This window comes from Lithobates pipiens, unplaced genomic scaffold (assembly GCF_037356315.1).
Source record: "Lithobates pipiens isolate NorthernLeopardFrog02 unplaced genomic scaffold, aLitPip1_a1.2 Scaffold_8, whole genome shotgun sequence".
Classification (NCBI taxonomy): Eukaryota; Metazoa; Chordata; class Amphibia; order Anura; family Ranidae; genus Lithobates; species Lithobates pipiens.
In genome coordinates, this window is record NW_027507903.1 from 14650030 (window position 1) to 14665035 (window position 15006).

The window sequence follows — 15006 nt, forward strand, 5'->3', positions numbered from 1 at the left end:
GGAAGGTCTTGCTATTTGTATGCAGAGTGATGCTAGGCTTGTTATAAGAAAACTGCAAATATCTGCTTTCGGTACAAATTTAACAGAGATCCTTGGCTCTTACAGTCAAAAACATTGTGGTTTTGCGGTCAGGAGAGACTGCTTCTTAAATTTCACAAGTTGTTACTTTTGAGCTTTAGTTTCAGTGTAGTAGTGAAAGCGATCTCTTGTCATTGAAAGTGTAACCATATGGGCTTTGCTCGTATATTGCTGACACTTCACTTGATCTTTGTCTCCAACAGTTTTGGCTACTTAAATTCATTGCCACTTGACCATAGGTCAATGTTGTCCCCCCTTTGTGAATTTAACATTTTTTTTTTTTTTTTTTTTAACCTTTTTCAGGAATTCGCATGCTAGATGGGGATGTAACGGATGTTGTTGAAGCGAAATCCCTTGGCATCCGACCTGACTACATTGACATCTACAGTGCAAGCTGGGGCCCCGATGATGATGGGAAGACTGTGGATGGGCCTGGACCCCTGGCCAAAAAAGCCTTTGAGGAAGGCATTAAAAAGGTGATGAACTTAACACGTTTTGTATTAGTTTTGATGTGTTCAAGCAGAAAGCTGGATCTGATAACTTAACCACTTGCCGCCATCCAACAGTAATTTTACTGCTATCTGGTGGCTTGAGCGGGCACTGCATTGTACCAGTACATCACCCCGCTCATGCGCACTGCATGCACTCCCTGGGGCATACAACAGAGATAGCAGCGCACAGCTAGAGCCGGCGGGTGGGAGTTATTGGTGGGGTGTCTGTGGCCAGGTCTGTCTGCCACCCCCCACTCCACACCCCCCCCCCCCCCCGACTTATCAGGCACCAGCCGCCACTGCTTTTGGGATAAATATTTTACATAATACAAGTAAAAAATGACTATTGTAAGCACCCGTCAGCAGTAAATAGTTTGCCAGACAGCATGGCCTTTTAAAGGAAGTTGAACACTAAGGCCGGCTATACACGGTTCAAATTCGAACCATTAATGGGCAGGCTGAATGTACCAAGTTAATAGGTCAACTTGGGTACAACCAGTCCGCTTGATTTGTGATTATATATAGCTATAGCCGTTAGCAATAATAAGTTTTCTCCCAGTGAGAACGGTTTCCCTCGACCACTCCCCCCTCCTCGCCGGGAGAAGATAATTGCTTGGCAGGGCGGGATTACCCTGTCAGCACTGTCTTTGTTGATGGGGGAATTGTGCGAATTTGCACCATCTATGGCCAGCCTAGCAGACTTATTGGCTGTATCACCAAGTGAAAATAAAGGGAAAACGCCTAAAAAAAAAAAAATGCAGGCACCACATCTAAGAATTGCAATAAAATACATTTTTGCTTTTGGTAATTATACTATGGGGTTGATTTACTAAAACTAGAGCGTGCAAAAACTGGTGCAGCTCTGCATAGAAACCAATTGGCTTCTAACTTCAGCTTGTTCAATTAAGCTTTGACAATAAAACCTGAAAGCTGGTTGATTTCTATGCAGAGCTGCACCAGTTTTTGCACGCTCTAGATTTAGTATATCAACCCCAATGTCATGTATTGCAATCTCATGTTTGTATTCTTTTTTTCTCTACATGTGAATTTTATTCTTTGCCGTCTGTGTATTCTCCAATGTGATTTCATTATGAAATCTAAATACTTGGCCTAAAAATTTTGAGGGCTTGTCAACATTTGTCAGCTCAGCGTTACACAGTGGTCGGGTTTAGAGGCAAAGCACAAATATATTTATATTGTGTGCAGTAAGATTTTCCGATGTCCTGGTCCTCCTCCTCCTGTTGTGGTATGATGTCATGAAACAAGATTTTCTATGACACTGGTCCTTGTGGTCAGGGTGTGAATGCAGCTGACACATTGGACACATGCTCTGTAAATGTGATAAGGCACGGAGGGGAGGTGCCCGTGCTGGCTACAAGCCTAAGTACTGGAGAAGTTGTCCAAATATTCCCAGTGGAGGGCGCTGTCGCAGCTGTGTGGGACTGGTGAATGTCCAGTGCTGTCAGGGCTGGATTGTCCTGGCTCAGAATTGGCGGAACCTCAAGGTCTCCATATGTGTGTCCTTTATTAATGATTCTGCTGGGCAGATGACTTGTAAAGCATAAGAAATATTTGTATGTAGAGGAGGAATATGCAATTACTATGGAACATTTTATAGTGAAAAGAGATCTGTCAAGTAAAATGTTGATGTACAGTGCCTTGAAAGCTTTTGTATCCCATGGGATTTTCCACATTTTGTCATGTTACCACCAAAAACGTAGGGTAAATGTATTTTTTTTTTCTTTTTTTTGTGATAGACCACCACAAAGTGGCACATAATTGTGAAGTGGAAGGAAAATTATAAATGGTTTTCACATTTTTGTTTACAAATATACACCTGAAAAGTGTGGCGTGCATTTGTATTCAGCCCCCTTTACTCTGAAACCCCCTAACTAAAATCTAATTGAACCACTTGCCTTCAGAAGTCACCTAATTAGTAAATGGAGTCCACCTGTGTGTAATTTAATCTCAGTATAAATACAGCTGTTCTGTGAAGCCCCTTTAGAGGTTTATTAGAGAACCTTAGTGAACAAACGGCGTCATAAAGGCCAAGGAACACACCAGACAGGTCAGGGATAAAGTTGTGGAGAAGTTTAAAGCAGGGTTAGGTTCTAAAAAAAAAATATCCCAAGCTTTGAACATCTCACGGAGCTCTGTTCAATCCATCATCCGAAAATGGAAAGAGTATGGCACAACTGCAAACCTACCAAGACATGGCCGTCCACCTAAACTGACAGGCCGGGCAAGGAGACCTTTCATCAGAGAAGAGCCAAGAGGTCCATGGTAACTCTGGAGGAGCTGCAGAGATCCACAGTTCAGGTGGGAGAATCTGTCCACAGGAAAAGTATTAGTCGTGCTCTCCACAAATCTGACCTATGGAAGAATGGCAAGAAGAAAGACATAAGAAGTCCCATTTGCAGTTTGTGAGAAGCCATGTGGGGGACACAACAAACATGTGGAAGAAGATGATCTGGTCAGGGGAGACCAAAATTTTACTTTTTGGCCTAAGCAAAATTCTATGTGTGGTGAAAAACTAACACTGTACATCATCCTGAACACACCATCCCCACCGTGAGACGTGGGAGTGGCAGCATCATGTTGTGGGTCAGTTGATTGGAAGATGGATGGAACCAAATACAGCGCAATCTTAGAAGAAAACCTGTTAGTCTGCAAAAGACTTGAGACTGGGGGCGGAGGTTCACCTTCCAACAGGACAATGGCCCTAAACATACAACCAGAGCTACAATGGAATGGTTTAAATCAAAGCATATTAATGTGTTAGAATGGCCCAGTCAAAGTCCAGACCTAAATCCAATTGAGAATATGTGGCAAGACTTGAAAATTGCTTTTCAGACACTGTTCTGTTTTTCAAATGCATTAAGGTAAAAAATGTTTAGGCTTTAGAATCACTTTAATTGGCAGGTAAGAGGGTAAATTTGTCTAACAAATTTAGTACATTTTTTTTAACCTTTAGTGTTCTCTACCATCACATCATAGTGTTTATAGCCTAAAACAAACTGTGAGGATCTTGTGAGCTACCTGTTGTGAAAGTAAAATAATAAAAATATAAAAAATAAAGCTGAAATTGGTGCGTAGTAATGATCGACAGCTGCTAGCACTAATCACGTCTCATAAAGCCGCGTGAAAACAATATAGATTGAAAATGACTATGCTGCGCTATCTCCTGATAATTCCAACAATGATTTTAAAGAGGCAAAATTGCAATAATGAAACAACAAAAAATGAAATGTCATAAACTGACAAAATATATTGCAAAAACGTTTATAGAGTCCTTTGATTCAAATACCACTGATAGAAATCCACCGATAAATATCACTGATCCCAGCGCTCAATGGAAAATGTTCACAATTAAAATTACAATTAAAATAAGAGCTGCTATCATAATCAAAATATCAAAACGGCATATAGTACCACTTGTTCAAAAGATACTGAAAATTAACGTTACTATATTGACAGCGCTAAGTCCTTTGATTGCTGTGATAACATTTGTGTTAAAGTGGGGTGCCCCTAAAAAAATAAAAAAATTAAGTCAGCAGCTACAAGTACTGCAGCTGCTGACTTTTAATAATCGGACACTTGCCTGTCCCAGGGTCCAGCGATGCGGGGGAGCGAAGCCCCTTCCTCGTTCTCTGCTCGCGGCGCCGTCATTCGTACTGTGGGCACCCGGCTGTGGCTTCACAGCCGGGCACCCACTGCGCATGCGCGAGCGGCACAGGGCTCCGTAATACGCCGCACAGTCATCTGGGACACGTGACAGGTCCCAGATGACTGTGTGGCGCGAGGGGCAGTGATTTCACCAGCCCGGGCAAGATAGAAGGCAGACTACGAGGGACCCCCTAGCAACAGGTATTTAGAGGTGAGTAACTTTTTTATTTTTTAAGAATTTTAAGCACTTTTTTTATTTTTTGGTGGCAACACCACTTTAAGTGTCACATTCCACAGACAAAATGAAAATGATTAACAAACATTTAAAGATTTTATATATATATATATATATATAATAGTGCCACAAATGTGAAGCATAAAGTGCTATAGTGTATATAACAATGACATCCTAATCAATCGAAGATCAGTCCAACATAATTGGTATATAGTCCTTATTAAAAGTATAATGTTGACTTCGTAAAACATGAAGTTCGGTCAGCCGTGCATATGAATCACCTCCGATTCTAAGTTGGCTCTATAGCTCCAAACTGCTCACTGGTGCTGTGTCCAACTCGGGGCATAGAGTCCAAGCCTCAGCCTGCTTCTCCATCAGGGCCTCTGATGGTGGAGATGGCCTTCCATCAAACTGGGACCAGGTTTCAGTCCCCAGGTATGCCCAACTGAGGTTGCAGAGACACTAACTTGTGCAAAGTACAATGACAGGGAACAGAAGGGATTCCAGGAAACAAGCGAAGGTCAGGGCAGGCTGCAGGCAAGCACAAACGGTAGACAAAGTCAAGGTGGGTACACAAAGTCAGATACACAGAATACATGTAATAGAAAAGAAATGGAGGCTTAGAGAACTGTGAAGTTGCTCAGGCAGTCAAGGCAGTTGCGCACACTGCCTGAGCAATTTCACAGTTCTCTAAGCCTCTGTTCCTTTTCTATTACATGTATTCTGTATCTGACTTTGTCGCTATCTGGAGTCTGAGCGCACCCTTTTTCACATATTTTGGGAATGCCCAAAGTTGAAAGAATTTTGGATGATGGTAGCTGACTCAAAACAATCACAGGAGTGCCTCTTGGACAGAACCCAGCAGCTTTCTTATTACATGATACCCCTCTATCCATTTAAAAAAATACAAAAATTCACTCCTAAAACGTCTCATAACTGCAACGAAGGTGTGAATCCTGCAATTGTGGAAGAGCACCAAGCCCTCCAGCTAGATCACATTGGCCAGCCAAGATAACTGAAATTCAACAAATGGAGAACCTTCTCATGGTGCTAAAAGAGCAAGATGAGAAATATTGGAAAGTCTGGACCCCTTATTCATTTACAAAGAACAGTCGTCGCCCCCCCCCAGCATCTTGTAGCTTTTCCACTAACTACCCCCACAGAGCTTTTTCTTTCTCCTTTGATCATTCGTTTCTATCCTCTTTCTGATTTTCTACATCTTGGACCCCTAACCAGGGTTGGTTACAAAAAATATTGAAAAATTAGAAACTGTTGCTCGCTGATGCAATATAATATTATATAATTTTAATGATACTACAACAGAGAAGTATTTCTGAAGACAAGTCTTAACCATGCAATTAGCTCACTTCACAAGAGACAATTATATTCAATATGAACTGTTGATCTGTGGAATTGTAGTACTGTTTCTTTGAAAATAATTTCTAAAAAACTAACTGATAATGCATATTGGCAGGAAGTTTATAAATATGAGGGAAAGGGGTCGGTGACCTGTTCTAATGTATAGGTGAAATCTTCTCAACATGTACAGTCCTTTTTTGCTGCTCCTTGTTCCATTTGCAAAAAAAAAAAAAAAAAATGCAATTTAAAAAAAACGGTTTAGTTTATTTACTGAATAAGCTGCACTTTTTATTTCAAGCATAATAGTCTTACTTACACTGCATTCCACGTTCCCAGTGTAACAAAATGACTTTCAATTTGTACAACTACTCCACACTGTTTTTTTTTTTTTTCCCCCCCTCAAATTTCTATTTTTTTCAGGGGGGGGAAAGGAAAAGTTTTATTCCCATGGCTCTAAAATTTACGGAAATTTTACATTTCTGGTCCTGACTTGCTAAGAATTAAAAAAAATAAACATATATATATATAAATTATTAGTGTGTGTGTATGGATAGATATATATATCTATTATAATCTCTAGCCGTTTTGGTGTATTGTAAAATTGAATAGAAATTACTGAATTTTACATTGCTCATTTTTTTTCTGAGAAACATGACCGTGAGAATGCACTTTAACTTTTATAGAACATCACTCCTATGTATGGGGGCTTTCAGATATGTACATTGTTGTATGACAGTTTTGGCTTCCGGGTTCAGACAATTTTTGTTTTTGTGCCCCTAATAGATTTGCAGTAAGTCCTTTCCTTATTTTCCATGGGCCATGCATTCTCTAAGACATAGAATTGTTTGAAGTTCTGCTGTAAGTAAATAAGTTTAAAAGCTTAATGCCATATTTTTTTTTTTTTATTGTTTTAGGGCCGTAAAGGGCTTGGTTCAATCTTTGTCTGGGCATCCGGTAACGGTGGTAGGGAAGGAGATTACTGCTCCTGTGATGGATATACCAACAGTGTCTACACCATTTCCATTAGCAGCACCACAGAGAATGGTTACAAGCCTTGGTACTTGGAAGAGTGTGCCTCCACCCTTGCTACAACATACAGCAGTGGAGCCTTCTACGAGAGGAAGATAGTAAGTGAATCTTGTTAAGGATAGTTTATCTTTTCATTGTACCTTTTGAAATATTTAAAGTGGTTGTAAACTCTCTGCCAAAACTTTATCATATTTAAATCTACATTTGTCAGGCTATTGATTGCTGCCTGTTGCACTTCACCTACTTTTTTTTAATCTTGTCACAATTAGTGCTTTAAACTTTCACTACGTCACCGGCACATGCCCAGTTTGTCATTCGATTTGCGGCATGCGATATGTGCCATTTCCCTAACAGCATGCCGGGTATGTGTGTTCCATCGAGAGCCGCACAGCTAGGAAGGCTCGCAATACCGCTCCTTCCTTCTCAGTGTCCTGGTTCTCCCGCTATCGCGCATGCGCGAGATTTCGGCAGGGGAACCCAGGAATGGTGGAAATTACATCCATAGCAAAGACAAAAGATGGTGCTGCCGATTCCCAGAAGATTTTTTTTTTTTTTTTTTTTTATACGAAACAAAGGTAGTTCTGAAGCGTTTTTAATATTACAATACTGAATGACTGCTAATGCATTGTTTTTATGACAATATTTAAAAAACAAGCAAAGTAAAGCAGGGTTTACTTTTGAATAGGCAGCAAGCTGCCGTTAGTGAAATTGAAGTCTCAGTGTGTTTGTCACAACCTTTTGCCAGAATGGAAGTATCAAGTCGCAGTCCCACCATATATGGTGTGCCAAACCTACCCCATTGCATTTCCAACATAGGTTTGATACCATGGGGAACCATTTATGCAATTTAGATGGTGTATTTTACCAGTTTGTTAACAGCTTGTATGAAGTCTCTTGATGTCGTATGCTAATCGAGCATTTGGGCGCAAACACACAAGCATGAAGCCGTTGATCATTGCCAAAACAGGTGTTCAACTCTTTTTCCCAAAACCTTTTGTGTTTCGGTAATTCCTGGAGATTGTAACCAAGTATATGCCAGAGAAATTTTCTAAATTTTTTTTTTTTTGGCTGTTAAACACACCTCAAGTGAAGACAAGGGCTTAACACAATGTGTACGTTTATTGGGATTTGAGCCAAAGCTGTGAATTTGGTGATATTCCCAGTAAGATAACGTTTCTTGTCCGCTAACTTGTTGAAGCTCTTGTAATGTTTTCATTCTATGCTTTTCAAAAAAATGGATTGCTATTAAGGGTTTTGTCTCACTTCCTTTCCTGCTTGTATTGTTAGGCCTGGTGGAAACTCTGAGCCCCCGTTCACACCTATGCGAATTAGATGTGCGTTTCCCCGCATCTAATTCGCATAGTAGAATGTGACTGGCTCCCTATGGAGTCGGTTCACATATCTCCGGGGCGGCTGCGGAACACACTGCATAAAAAACGCACGTGTCTTTGGCTCCATTTCAGGGCCGAATTCAGTCATAGAATCGGCCCTTATTCGTCCCTGGAACGGGGACGCACAGCGCTCCTGTGCGTTCCGCAGCGGGTTATAGTGTGAACCCAGGCTTAGTTATGTATTGGGGTCAATGGACCCGGAGAGGAGGAGATCAGGTTGGTGTTTTTACAAATTTTCTGCTGTGCTTTTAGTGTGGCCCCTATTGGGTGATTTTTAAGTTGCGTAGGGCACTCGGTCCACGCAATCCAAGGTGTATATTTAATCGGAATAGGCACTGCTTAATTTTCCAGACTCGCCCAGTCCTTACTGTCTGCATTGCAATGCCAGTCAATTATACGGTTCACATGTGAGGCTAAATAGTCATTTTTTAAATTTGGAAAACCCATACCTCCAACATGTTTTCCCTTGGTGAGTAGTGTGAGATTGTCATTTTGATTATGGCTGCTCTGCCAAACCCAAGAAAAATAGTTCAGAGACCATCTTTCTAAATCTCTATTAATGTTTGTAAGAGGGGTTTAAAATTTGACACCTATATTGAATCCATTTTCGAGGCGAGCCATATGCCAAGTTATTGGCTTTGTCTTCCCATTTTAAAGGTGCAATTATCCCGTGTGGTAACTAAAGTTTTCCCAACTAATGTTAAGTTTAATGCTTCAGCTTTCTTGTAGTTTACAATTATCTCTCAAATTAGTAATGTGTGAAGATCTCGCATAAATTAGGTAGTGAAACGTGGTTGAGTGATGGAAAATAACAAATCGGCAGCATATGCTGCTGATTTGTATGTTTTTGGTCCCCACCTGAAAGCCCCAAATCGATGGTGAATTAACTGTCCGGATTAACGGTTCAAGGGTAAGAATGAACAGTAAAGGTGACAATGGGCACCCTTGTCGTGTTCCATTCTTAATCGACACAGTATCCGATAATGAGCCGTTTACCTTAATTCTCACCGTTGGGTTACTGTATAGGGTTGAAATCCACGACAACAGGTGGCATGCAGATAGTCCCACGACACTCGGTCGAAGGCTTTCTCCGTATCTGTAGAGAGAAGCATGCCTTCGAGACCATTGGAGTGCGCCCTGTGAATTAGATTTAAGGCTTTTGTCACAATATCCCTAGCCTCCCTCCCAGGCATAAATCTCACCTGTTCTGGACCAATCAATACATATAATAATGGTTATAAGCAATTCGCTAGGACTTTCGTGAAAAGTTTTAAATCTATGGATCTTACAAGTTATACAAATTGCGGTACGATCTGTATGGCTGAACTCGCATCACAAAAAATAAAATAAAAATTTGTGAAAAAATCCCCCCCATGATGTCATCTGTGACAAAACGTGTAGGTTTACAGGCCTACGAGAGTGACGTCATCACGCACACGGAGTCAGTTGTTGACTGGGTCCTCTGCCCATATAAATACAATACTATGGCTGGAGATACGATTTGCTGCTTATTTTTATGAGTGCACACTTTTAAATAAAATAAACCATACAGCATTGCACTACGGGATCACTTTTTGTAATGTTTTTACTTTTCAATCATTTTTATTGATATTTCATATAGAAAGGAAGAATTACAGTCAATGAAATATAATATTGACAATAATGGTCAAAAATATTTGCAAATATCGTACATATATAGCATAACTAAGCAACCATTACGAATTTAAATTCTAGGAATAATATAAATTTGAGATGGCAATTCTATATTCAGCTTATGGAGAAGGCATGCTAACTGCCGGGGGACTTAAAACCCTCATGCGATGTTTAACCATTTATAGCAACAATGGTCAATAGGATCTGATAAGCTGTTGTGTTTTCAAATCTGGGTGTACTATTTTGCTTTTAGTCTGCTCATTGGTGGCTGTGGCTTGAAGATTGGAATAAAAAATTAGTTTTTCTCTAGTCTGCTTAGGACAGCACTGGAGAGAGGCTCCACCTCCGAAGGCAGAAAACGCTAAATTCAAATTCATAAAGGATGACTTCGGTCCCTCTTCCCCAGTCTTAGTGTTTCCTCCACCAGAGGAGGTGGCTGGGTGGGAGCTCTCCTTCCCCTGAGCCTAGATAGGGCTGCCTAAGGAAGAGGGGGAAAGGTCTGCAAGTACCTGTGAACAGGGATGGCAGGCATCCAAGCCCCTTGGTCAGGCTGCGGAGAGAGCTGATGCCGGGATCTTCCTCCAGGATAGCATGGGGAGGGCTAGCGTTCCCTGCACAGGGCTCATGGCGGTCTGCTGGCCACATACTATAGTATCCTAGCATGATTCCAGTGGGGGTCGGGCTTAGGCCTCGAGTTTTGGTCTGTGGAATGCAGGAAGAGGATGGGGACATCCGGCACACCACTTCCGGTTCGGGGTCACGCTGCGAGCGTGGACGCAGGATCCATGGCGGTCTTTTATAAAACGCCGGTCACAGCAAGCGGACAGTTCCACAGCAGCAGTATGATGCTCCAGGAGAACAGCATGGATCTAGCTGAACCAGGTGGCAGTCGTGTCGGCTCAGGTAGGAGGACACTGGGATGCATTTGGCCTACAGGGCTTGGGGGGGTGATGGACTCAATGTTGGTAGACATTCGCCACCCCCCCCCCCCCCTTAGTGAGATGGTACCCAGGCTAAAGAGTCATGTGACTCCCGTCAGCGGCTGGTGGGGGTGCACATAGGTGTTGGTGAAGGTATACACCCACTGGTTGGCTATTGTTTGACATCAGCTTGTCTGTTTTTTTTCCTTTCCCTTTTGCCCTCCCTTCTCTTCTCGCCTTCTCTTGTCTCAAGCTCAGTCCAAAGAACTGAAGAGGTTGGGGGGGAGAAGAGGTGTCCGTCATGTAATAACAAATTTAAAGGGTAGAACAAGCCCCTTTGTAAACCCTGTATTGATAAATTGGTTTACAAGGTGGCAATGGGGGAATGCAAAGAATTGATTTCTGGTGTTAAGAAATGAAGGCTATAAAGTCAATACTGTCGAACCTTGAAACCCCACAATAACCAGCCACAGTTCTCCCTGCTACAGCCCCAGAGGAGGGTGATGAATCGGGGGGGGGGGGGGAGAGAGGAGTCAGATCCTTTGGGTGAGCCAAGTGAGACGGCATCTTCCAAAGATATTCCGAGCCAAGGGACAAGTTCAGCCAGATACAGGCTCTCGCTCGAGGAGGTGGATGCCTTTATTGGGGGTGATCTACAAGACACTAGATATCAAAGAGCAGGTCTCCTTGTCTCTACATGACCAGATGTATCGGACCCTGAAAGAAGACCAAAACACAGAAATTCTTGATTCCCTACCCATGCTGCACAAGGCAGCAGGTTATATGGCAGATGCATCTGCAGAGACGGTCAAGCTATCGCCGAAAACCGCTGCCCTTATCAATTCGTCTTGCAGGGCTTTATGGTTAGGCTGTGTGGCATTCCATTTGAAGGAAACCTCTAGACCGTACTGCAGACAAAGGCTTTCCCTATCAAAAGTAAGCCCCAGGGTAACGTTTAATTTTTTTCCCCCAAAGGCCAGGGCCATCGCAGGGACAGACCTCTAAGGGGTCAACCCCTAAAAAACAGTGGGGAAGGGGAAGACAGAAATGTGTCCCATTTTCCTCTCCTAAAAAAAAACGCCAAATCCCAGTGACTTGGTTCCTGTGGGAGGGAGATTGGGGCAGTTCCTCCCACAGTGGGAAAAGACTACCCCAAATACATTTATACTGAGGATAATTGGGGAAGGCTATCAAATCCAGTCCAAGGTCACTCCGTCCGCATGGACGTTCGTAACCACACCTTTCAGGGATCCTCAGACAACCTTGTCAAAAATTGGCGACTTGATAGACCAGCGGGTTCTTATTCCAGTGCCGCAGTGAGAAATAAACCACTTTTTCTACTCTCACGTTTTCGTAGTTGGGAAACCGTTGGGTAAATTCTGCCTAATACTGGACTGGAAGTCACTGAACAAATGGGTGACCTACAAGAAATTTCAGATGGAAACCATCTTTACGGTGAAGTAAATTTTCCCCTGGATTGCTTCATGGCCTTCCTCGATCCGAGGGACACTTATTTATACGACCTGATCCATGAAGAATCTCACAAATTTGAGGGTGGCAATCAAACGGGGGAAAGCAGGTCTGACATTTTCAATTCAGGGCCATGCCATTCGGCCTGTCTTCATCCCCCATTATTTTTACAAAAATCCTGGCAGAGGCACTTTTTTCCAGAGCAATCTGGCAGTTTCCATCCATTCAGCCATGTCAGGTCTGGATCTCTTGGCAGCAACAATCCCAGCAGTACCATGGGCAAGGGCCCATTTCAGATGTCTCTAGGCCAATATCCTGAACAACTGGGATGGAGTGCAAGAATCGCTGGACCTGAACTCCCGCCTATCTCCAAAGACCAAGAGCTCTCTCTGGTTGTGCACGGACGAAGAGAACCTTGTTCAGGGTCTACTGTGGTCTCTTCTGGTAACCATCCGTATCACCACAGACGCCAGTGCCTTGGGCTGGGGGGCCCATGGGGGGTCAAGAGTAGCCCAAGGGCGCTGGGAGAAAACAGTCCCAAAGATCAGCCAACTGGAGGAAGTTGCAAGCAATCTGGGATGCTCTAAGGGCATTCGCCAAAGAGCTGAAAATTCACTACGTACAAGTCCTCTCAGACAGTGTGGTAGCAGTCTCTTATTTAAACAGTGTCCATCCTTAATCAGACTGGAGAGTGCCATCTTTTCTTGGGCCGAGGGGAACCTAAAGTCAATAGCTGCAGTCCAAGTAAAGGGAGTGGGCAATCATCTGGCAGACTTTCTGAGCCGAAACCAAGTGTACAAGTCAGAAGGGTCACTAAACAGGGAAGTCTTCCAGCTAATGTTAGGGTAATGGGGCCTTCCATAGGTGGACTTGTTTGCCAACAAATCCTGAGGATGTTTGTTCAAGAGCGCACCACAATGATCCTAGTGGTCCCGTATTGGCCGAAGAGGCCTTGGTTATCTATGCTGTTGCGCCTGGCAGAAGAGCCTCCCCTCATGCTGCCTGAGAGGAAGGATCTGCTGTCTCGGAGTCCAGTCCCATTACCAAAAATACAGACACTGAAGTTGTCACCCTGGTGTCTGTGGAAAGCCTGAAGTCTTAGGGCATTCGGACAGGGTGGTGAGAGAGAGTTGGGATTGGAGAGAGAGTTGGGATTGGAGAGAGAGTTGGGATTGGAGAGAGAGTTGGGATTGGAGAGAGAGTTGGGATTGGAGAGAGAGAGAGTTGGGATTGGAGAGAGAGAGAGTTGGGATTGGAGAGAGAGAGAGTTGGGATTGGAGAGAGAGAGAGTTGGGATTGGAGAGAGAGAGAGTTGGGATTGGAGAGAGAGAGAGTTGGGATTGGAGAGAGAGAGAGTTGGGATTGGAGAGAGAGAGAGTTGGGATTGGAGAGAGAGAGAGTTGGGATTGGAGAGAGAGAGAGAGAGAGAGTTGGGATTGGAGAGAGAGAGAGAGAGAGAGTTGGGATTGGAGAGAGAGAGAGAGAGAGAGTTGGGATTGGAGAGAGAGAGTTGGGATTGGAGAGAGAGAGAGAGAGAGAGAGAGTTGGGATTGGAGAGGGAGAGGGAGAGGGAGAGGGAGAGGGAGAGGGAGAGGGAGAGGGAGAGGGAGAGGGAGAGGGAGAGAGGGAGAGGGAGAGTTGGGATTGGAGAGAGAGAGAGAGAGAGAGAGAGGGAGAGTTGGGATTGGAGAGAGAGAGAGAGAGAGAGAGAGAGAGTTGGGATTGAGAGAGAGAGAGAGAGAGAGAGAGAGAGTTGGGATTGGAGAGAGAGAGAGAGAGAGAGAGTTGGGATTGGAGAGAGAGAGAGAGAGAGAGTTGGGATTGGAGAGAGAGAGAGAGAGAGAGTTGGGATTGGAGAGAGAGAGAGAGAGAGAGAGAGAGAGTTGGGATTGGAGAGGGAGAGGGAGAGGGAGAGAGAGGGAAGAGGGAGAGGAGAGGGAGAGGGAGGGAGGGGAGGGGGAGGGAGAGGGAGAGGGAGAGGGAGGGGAGGAGAGAGAGAGAGGTTGGAGATAGAGAGAGGTTTATATATTAGTCAGTATTTTAATTCATTATTTACAATTGCAGATTCCTTCAGAACCCCATTAGGGGGCTTTGGTGAAATATCAGGGGATTGAACTGGAAATCTGCACCACACAGTGATTAGGGTGTGCCTAGGCCTATGGCTTGACTGCCCACATGCTCTATTTCTGTGTAAGATGGGAGACAAGTGGTCACTTCATTTCCTGAGGAAATCTCACTAATATGTGACATAGTTTGCCCTCGTTTTAGCTGAGCTCATGCAAGCTGACAAAAGTTCAAAATGTTTGGGTATTTTCTTGTGGTTTAACAGTGTGAACAAAAAAGGGGGAAGTTGATTCAAGGTTTTTTAAAGCGATAATGCAAATTAATCTTTACCTTTACACTGACGTCTGGTTATCGTGGGATTTTTCTGGATAAATGGAATCTGACCAGAACATTGTGTACCTGGGACCTTACAGGGACAGGTCTTCCACTATATTTAGACAGCCAGGCCTTGGGATATATTCTGTTCTGCATATACAGATTTCTCATATTGCATTATGAAACATACAAATTCATTGTAGTGCTGGTTCTAGGCTGTTTCTGCTGTAAAGGCAATATAGAAGAACACACAAAAGTTGATGTATTTTTTCATGTATACTGATTTCTAGATAATTCATGTCTCTGTAACTGAACTGTTTTATGACTGTTTTCTC

At 43.3% G+C, this 15006-nt stretch overlaps 1 protein-coding gene across 2 annotated transcripts in view; it reads left to right on the forward strand.

Annotated features, from left to right (window-relative positions):
* The window catches only part of PCSK6 (proprotein convertase subtilisin/kexin type 6), a 357311-nt gene that overhangs the window by 209887 nt on the left and 132418 nt on the right, over positions 1-15006 (forward strand). For both annotated transcript variants that reach the window (XM_077473028.1, XM_077473027.1), the window contains exons 7-8: positions 382-554; positions 6744-6956. In XM_077473028.1, the coding sequence (XP_077329154.1) occupies positions 382-554; positions 6744-6956 (386 nt within the window). The remainder of the gene's footprint in view (positions 1-381; positions 555-6743; positions 6957-15006) is intronic.